We start from the raw sequence: 8718 nt of genomic DNA on the forward strand, positions 1-8718 counted from the left end.
TTGCTTTGAAATTTGATTTGAATTTAAGCAAAATACATTCAGTGAACAAATTCTCAACGAAAACAGAAGACAGAAAAAATATATTTATGTTCCAAAATCAACATGGAGATTTAGAAACTGTACAGTATGGGGAATTCAAGATGAAGACCTCAGTGCCTAGCTCTCTTCCCTCTCATGTTGAGTGAATCTGAAGTAACTCCAGTGAAGTAACTGGAGTTACTTTGACATAAAACCAGCAAAGTCTACAGTGGAGAGGAAGGAAAGAAAGAACAAGTCACCCTTGAATAACTCCCTCTGGCTGACTCATTAGTGGAAAGAACGTACTCATGAGAAGATGGGTCAGAGGCCCAGTTCAAGCCCCAGGAAGTAATGGAACAGAATGAAAAAACAGGGAGATCCCAGACAATGTTCCTTCTCTCCCCAAAAGTTCTTCAAGCAACAAGGTGTAACTGATTATCATTTCCTGTCATCTTAAAGAAAACACTGAAAGGGAAACACATTTAATACATAAGAGAAAACATGTTACCAATCAACATATAATTAAGGTGAGAAACAGACCTCCACAAGACTTTACTGAAGCAAATGGCTTAGAGCTCAATTCTATGGACCTTGCACATACAAAACTGACATTTGCTTCACAAGAGCAGGCCCAGAGGGGTTTTTTGTTTGTTTAATTATAGACAACATTATGAATAAGAATAGCATCCAGTTATCCTAAAATTACAAAGATAGAAGTCTAAATTTTATTAATTCTTGTCCTTCAGGGTTACGCTCATCACCTGCTAGGGTCAGAATGAAATTTTCCCTAAGGTACATAGTATTGCACTGTTGGGTGCATTACTGCAGTTTTCTGGATTCCTGCAAAGCATACAGCATTAATAGAGACAAGATATCAGAGGGGTAGCCGTGTTAGTCTAGATCTGTAAAAGCGGCAAAGAGTCCTATGGCACCGTGACTAAACGGACCACTAGTCTGTAGTGGCATGGTAATTTTTCTCTTTGCCATAAAAAAATATGCTGAAAAATACCATCTTATATGGTTCACATTTCCATTTATCTCCCTACAGTATTTTAAACAACTTTATGGTTCATGAAATGTTCCACATGGATAGATTTATAGATGGAAATACCCTAGCCACACAGCAAAATTCCTCAGAGTCTCCGAACAAAATATTGTTCCAAAAGGGTGAGAGTGCCTCTTCAGGCTCCATGCAAATCACAGGTAGTTGAAAGAATCTGCAATTGGTGTGGTCACCTGTGACATTTCCTTGCACATGGGGACCCTTCAGTGAATACAGTACAGGAAATATCAGTGAAGCACTTCTCTCTTTCATAAAATAGAGAGATACTAAGAGTGGAGAGGAAGCCAAATGAGAAGACAATAAGTAACCAGCAGAAACCTCCAAGGATCCCACCCAAAGCCCTATGAAACTAATTGCAAGTCTCTCACTGATGTCAGTGGACTTTGGATCAGGTGACGGGTATGGAAAGATTGGAATGGATAACTCCTATGGGTTCCTGTATCTGCCCTACAAATATGTATACTTGCCACAGATAGTTGCTCACCTTTCTGCTGCAATGACCAAAGGGTTGGGTGGGGTATTTTTTGGCAACACGGACAAAGGCACACTAGGAACTGGACAGTACCATCGAGTGATCATCAGAAGGCAAGTACTTTTGGTCACTACAGATCTGGTGCAAGTTCAGATGAGTTAAATGACTGCATATAATGAACAATCTGCTGAGTACACCGATTTCTGTTCCTTTTCAATCCAATTAGAGAGAATATGTCAAAAATACAATGGTTGCAAAAATCTTTCATATTTTCTTATTGTCCGTGAAACACATACACTGTAACTGAAGATTAAGACCTCGATCCTGCAATGGGATCTGCATAGGCAGAGGATCCATCCACACAGAGCTCATGGCAGGGTTAAAGCCACAATTCTTTCAAAAAAGAAAAAAAGAAGAGGTTGAAAGATAAAAATAAACGCTATTAAGTTTTGTCTTCTTTTTTTTTTTAAAGTTTGATGCATAATAGGTCAAGGCTGAATAAAATAATATTTTAGAATAGCAAACTTTATTCTTCCTAACTATATACCCATAAATAGGACAGCCTCTGCAAATAACAAAACCAAGGCTTAATAAAAAGTAACAGAATATATATAAGATTAAGCCTAGTACAATGTAAAAGCAGCACAGATATATTGCTTTATGCTATTACTTTTCCATACACTTGCCAACTCTTCCACTTTCTTTCAGAGCTCTACTTTCCTGCAGTATGTTCATGCTCCTAGTTTATTAAGAATGTGTTCTTCTGATACAAATGACCAACTGTTTATTTTCTAACAATACCAATCTGAATTAATTATCTCTTCATTCTTCATTAAAGTTTAATAACTTACAAAAACCACAATTTGTATATGAAGCGTGACATTATTTTTAAATGAAAAGAGGAACTTCTATATGTTCCTACAGAAATGTTAGTTAACTAACACAAAAATTGTTCATAAAAGGCATCTCTACAATGAAAGGCTATACTTCTATTATTGTTTAAGAACAACAAATCAACCATGGAACTGATGACATTTCTACCTACCTGTTATCAATATTATAGAAAACCATGCATTTAAAATCAACTTCTTTATTTAAAAAAAAAATCTAAACTTTAAACAATAGTACTTTTTCCTATTGTAATTTGGATTACTTACAAAAACCACAATTTGTATATGAAGTGTGACATTATTTTTAAATGAAAAGAGGAACTTCTATATGTTCCTACAGAAATGTTAGTTAACTAACACAAAAATTGTTCATAAAAGGCATCTCTACAATGAAAGGCTATACTTCTATTATTGTTTAAGAACAACAAATCAACCATGGAACTGATGACATTTCTACCTACCTGTTATCAATATTATAGAAAACCATGCATTTAAAATCAACTTCTTTATTTAAAAAAAAATCTAAACTTTAAACAATAGTACTTTTTCCTATTGTAATTTGGATTAGTTAGGTATGTGACCACATTCCAAATATATGAAATTTGTCATCAATTTAAAACACAAACTTAGTTTTGAAAATGAGAGCAGTAGAAATGCAAAAGTGTTGTGCAGAAGACCCCCAAAAACAAACAAACAAATGAAAAAGAACATGCAGCACTTTAAACACAACAGTGTTTTGAAACTCCTTTGTAAAGATTTAATCATGCAGGGAAACTAGGAAGAAAGTGCAAATCCAGACAGCTTTGTATGACCAGATCAATATTTCACATTGGGAGGACTATGAACCTAAGTGTTCAAATATACTCAAAGAAAACATACATGGGAAAGAGCTGTTTGACTAGGCAACACTAACTGAAACCCAGAACTAAGAATATTAATACTGTTTGAAATAAACTTAGTAAAATATAATCAAAGTTTTGATTATTCCATATCATTTGTTAAAATACCTCTTCAATATTTCAAGCAAAAGTCTTACTGAACACTATGTGAATTTAGTGAACTACACCAAAGAGAGCCAGTCACCATACATGAAATTCACCTCAGCACAGAGTACCTTGTATGTACCCCGTGCACTGGGATGAAGTTCACTTTATGAACTGTCCATTAGAATTACAACAATAGCATATTCTGTATGATTTAATACACCGGTGAATTATCGTATGAACCCATGAAAGTCAATGGCTCCATCTCACAATGAAAAACAGGTCAAGGTGTGAAAGAATTAAAATAATGGTGTGATTTCAAATACTATCTAACCTACAATCTGTAAACCCATTATCAGTTATCCAAATGAAAATGTATCACAGTTTGATGCTATAAAACATATAGCTCCTATATCGTAAGAAATATCTGAAGACAGAGAAATTGGAAGCATGCTTTTAAATAAACTACAAATGGTTAGGGTCATAAGTACATTTTTTCTAACCTGATGCATGCTTATTGATTACTGTTTCATATCTGGAGCTATTTACCTGACAAAATACCTCAGTACACTGAGTCTATGTAATTATATGTATAGTGTGTATGTGTAGATATACACATACATACACACACACACACTCAATACAAAACAATTTCTTATGTATGTTAATACCCTCACTATATGGACCATATAACTGCAATAGAAAAGAAAGCAAAACTTCCTACTAGCAATTTTTGAAGAGTTCTGTAAAAACTAGCTCTGTGAAAGTTGCCTGATCATGACCAAACTATTTGTGCAAATTTGTACAGGCAGAGCTGGACAGTTAGTATTCCCTACCCCTATAATACTCACCTAAATCCACTGACAACATATCATGTATACACACATGTGTATGTAAGGAAAATGACACGCCCACAATCTATTATTCAGGTTTAAAGTTTAAATCCACAAAAGTAAGGGAACTCCGAGTTGAATTCTTGGGTACCATGAATGCAGAAATCTGAGATCTGTGCACGATGTTATACTGCATACTGCGTTCTCAATTTTTTTGGTGAAATTCCACAAATTAAAAGACTACACCAAAGATGAATTTGGTCATGTATGTGCTGCAATGTCTAGATAAAACTGTGTAAGAAAAGTGCAAAGTAGAAGCATTTACTGCGTCCTGTGCTGCTTTTAGGAGTTTAAGGCAGACTCTTAAAATTTACTTTAATAAATGTTATAGTTTCTTCACTGTAACACATATATTTAAAATCGTAATATATATGTGATACATTCAAACCATAATTCATTAACAATCCAGTGTTGATTCCATTACAGTCTCTCGTGTCAAGAGGGACTTAATTTTTTAAATATTTATCTGTTTTAAATGTCAATATTTTGGCTAATTTTCTTTTAAATATCCAAACTAACAGATCAACATTTTCAACTGATATAGAAAAAATAACTGAAAATCAAAATGTATTTTTAAGTAAGAAAAAGTTCTCAAATCACAAACTTCCATTTTATTTACTTTCCTCACCCCTCCATTAAAAAAATAAGCCAAATCCTAAAAATGAACAGACTCATTAGAAATATGGTTTTATAAAACTAAAAAGGAAAAAAATAACTCTCTCATACATTAACAGCCTGAAGACAAGAGGTAGTGAAAAGTAAACTTTTACAATCCTGTTACTGAGCTGAAAATAAGGTTATATAACGCAAAATGTTGAATGATCCCCAGCTGTTAGAGCAGCATGAAAAGTTACAGCTATGCCACCATATATTAGAAGTATTCTTTTATATATTTATTAAATGAATTAATGAAATCAGAGTGCTGTTTATATACAATGCTCCCCTTGTATAAAACATAAACCAAGCCACAAAGGCAGGTTTACACACTGACACTGTTTACTCATTTCCATGCTCATCACAATACCATAAATTCACATGAAAGTAAAGATAATGTCAACAGAGAATAATCCTTAATCCCTAACATCCTCGTACAAGCATGTTAGTGTGGATTTACCAAACAATAAGTATAAGGCCTATTTTCAGCAGTCCTAACACACAGTAAATATATAGTTTCTTTAATGTAGTGTAAACACACAACCAGTGAATATCTAGATATAGATACAAACAGCTGTAAAATACATACTCAGATATATACCACATAAGGAAAATACAAATAAAAGGAAAAGAAAATGTGTGCATGATAGAAATAACAGTACAAATGCTTCACTTAAGCATCACTACTTGGTACACAAATAGTTACTTTATAAAATGTCTACCCTATTACACTACATTTTCATTTGAAAAACTGTATGTGCAGCAGATCAGATTTTTTTCTAAAGGTGTTACTGTTAAATATGGCTTGATTAATTATGTTGATATTTAAATATAATGGAAGCATGTTATTCAATTAAGATTTGAGCAAATTTTTCTTCATAAAAATTAGAGTGAGAGAGCATTTTCTCAAAAAATAATAAAAGAAAATGACATTCCAGGCTGTTATTCTAACTCTCTCACACACAAAGCTGAAAAGCAGATTTGCATCTTTAAAAAAATGCTCTAGAATTTGTACATCTTTCCTTTTAGCATGGTAGAGCAGTAATCTCATATCTAAGCACTGTCAGTCAGTGAAAGATTACTTTACAACATGGAAAATCTAACCAGTATTTTAGGAAAATGGAAAATATACGGAGAAAAAATAAAATATCTACTCAGTGTACAAAAGCTTAGATATAGTACTATTTTAAACAAGAAAAAAGAAGAGGGTAGAGGAATTGAGTGAGAGACACTGAAAATATTGGGTTGAAAAATACCCACCTCTAGCAGACAGCTTTTTGGTGTTGATAATTTTGGCAGCATACTCCTGTCCTGTAGGAATTTTCACACATCTTCTCACCACTGAGAACGCCCCCCTGAAAACCAATAACCAGACAAACATCAATACAAGGGTTGTAATACTGGATAATGGTTCTAATCATTTGAGTTTTTTAACTGATTTGATTGAAACGCATAATGTCAATACAGGAGACAGGAAAATGAGCACAAAATGGCAATCATTACTCATTTTATAGATGATAACAGTACATTGGATTTAAAATACAAGTGAGCACAAGTCATATAATTAAACAGTTTAAATATATGTACACAGCAAATTATAAGCAATGGTATTTACACACCGGAAACATGAACATTTTTACAGTTCCCTGCCTCAAAAGCCTCAAATGCTCTGTGACTACCTTACAGGCAGCAAAAAAGTGTGAAAAACGAAACAAACTCTGTGTAAAAATTTCACCTCCAGCTCTGTCAACATGGCGATTGTATTTAATTAAATTTAAACACTGAGCCCATTTGTGTGACTAGGAAGTACATCTTAATGAATACAGCGCTACACGGGGACATTCCTACTCCTTGCAGAAAAGGAGCATTTGAATTAGATAGCTGTTCACGACATATTCTCCATGTTTTTAATACCAAATGGCATCCCCACAAGCCTTTTCAAGTCATTTACATAAAGAAATGACACAGCAATGAATTCACAAATTAAAAAAAAAAAATCAGAGAGAAACTGGAGACTGAGCAATAATTAATTTCAGGTCTGAACAATACACAGACAGACAGCTTCTTTGTAAACAATGGATCTATGAACGTCTGGGTGTATTTTCGAGTGTCTAAATAAACCGCACAGCTTTTCTGATCGTGGACATGAAAAACACAAAAGCACACACTGCTCTGGGCAGAGCTTTCTCTGACATTAAGATAGAAAACAACAATCTTTCATAAATAATAAGAGGAGGGCAGGGGAGGGGGCAAGCTACATTCACGCAGGGTCGCCCTCCCTCCCGATTAAAAGTGCTGGTTGCAAACTATACTGTATACCCAGCTGAACTTTCCCCATCAATAAACGTGGCACCGAATTGTATCAAGTATAAAACAGTCACCCATGCAAAACAGAGAAGCAGCTGTGTTGGAAAAAATATGAATTTATTATCTAGATACGTGCATAGAGCTGAATCCTCCCTCCCCCATGACAGCTCCAACTGCAGAGATCAGCAATGCACTAAGTCTCCTTTGCAACAGCCGGCCTGACACCCCCCCCCCCTTCATTTTACACCCAAACAATAGCCCCCTCTTTGCCCAGCCTTGATCTGTCAAACCACCTCCCCTGCCCCCAACCGAAAGACCCTTTCCCGGCACAATGTGCAGCGGCCGCCAGGTCTCTTACTTTCCAAGCTCCTCGAAGAGCTGGTACTCGTCGGTGAACCTGGTGCAGGTAGGGGTTGAAGCCATCATGAGTCCAGGCTGCTCCTGCCGGTACCTCGGAGGAAGAGAGGGGCTGGGAAGAGCGGGGACGGAAAGGAGGCGGGACGGGAGAGAAGACGCGCTGCTTCTCCTCCTCCTCCTCCGCCTCCCGGCGAGTCGCTGTCACCCTCGCTGGCTTCTTTACTTTCTTACCGGATGGTTTGATGGGGCTGGTCGGCAGGGGATCTCCACGCCTCCCCGCGAGCTACCTTGCCGCTCTTCCGCCGCGCGCAGCTGCTCCCCCTCTCCGCTTTTGGGTTCGTTCAAATTGGCACCCCACCGGCCAGTGCCCAAGGGAAAACTGACGGCAAAAGGGAAACCAAAACCCGCGGGGAGAGCGGGGAGGCGAGCGGCAGCAAAGCCAGCCGTGAAGACGACTAACACAGCTGGGTGGGTAGGTGGACGGAGGAGGAGGAGCACTGGAACCCAGCAGCAGCCCGGTCCCCTCCGCCTCTGCTCCGCGGCGGGGCTGTGCGCTAGCCCGGACGGCAGCCAGGCTGCGGGGGGGGGCTCCGCGGCTCGTCCGGCCGCCGCTACTGACAGCGGCAGCGCAGAGCTGAGGAGGAAGGGGGCAGCCTGAGTTGAAGAAATAGCTGGGGTGGGGGGGGGGGGGGTCTTTCGCCTCCTGCGGCAGCTGCCTCTCCCTTCTCCCTGCCGCTCTCTGTAGCACAGCTCCCTCTAGCGGCGGCCGCGCACACGCGGGGGAAAGCGGCGCTCGCGCGGCCTCCCACGGAAGACAGTCTCTGCGGCCGCCTGCTTGCTCAAACCAGCGGGCGGCCGCGGCACCCCGCTCCCTTCCCGCCCCTCTCGCTCTCTCTTTTTTGTTTTTTTTTCAGGGCTCCCACCGTGGGAGCCGGGCCCGTTTTGTGCACAAGCAGCGGGGAGATGGGTGAATTTCTCATTCAAACAGCAACCCTCCCCTCCCCGCGGCAGAGGCTGGGCATCAGCCTAACCCAGAAGGACGAGAATCGGGGAGGGCGGGTGCAGTTCTGCTTTGTGTGCC

General features: G+C 38.7%; 1 protein-coding gene across 26 annotated transcripts in view; it reads right to left on the reverse strand.

Moving 5' to 3' along the window:
- CAMK2D (calcium/calmodulin dependent protein kinase II delta) overlaps nt 1–8493 on the reverse strand; it is a 266479-nt gene extending 257986 nt beyond the window's left edge. For 8 of the 26 annotated variants that reach the window (XR_013345903.1, XR_013345899.1, XR_013345901.1 and 5 more), the window contains exons 1-2: nt 7639–8238; nt 6234–6328 (exon numbers count right to left, since the gene is read on the reverse strand). Coding sequence is in view for 9 of the 26 variants with exons in the window: in XM_077815153.1 (XP_077671279.1) it covers nt 6234–6328; nt 7639–7706 (163 nt within the window). In the remaining 17 variants the exon portion in view is untranslated. Of the gene's footprint in view, nt 1–6233; nt 6329–7638 lie in introns of all 26 variants that reach the window. The other 18 variants (XR_013345895.1, XR_013345893.1, XR_013345894.1 and 15 more) reach the window with 9 other exon arrangements.
- Between the last annotated feature and the right edge of the window lie 225 nt (nt 8494–8718).

The sequence above is a fragment of the Eretmochelys imbricata genome, chromosome 4 (assembly GCF_965152235.1).
Source record: "Eretmochelys imbricata isolate rEreImb1 chromosome 4, rEreImb1.hap1, whole genome shotgun sequence".
Taxonomy (NCBI): Eukaryota; Metazoa; Chordata; order Testudines; family Cheloniidae; genus Eretmochelys; species Eretmochelys imbricata.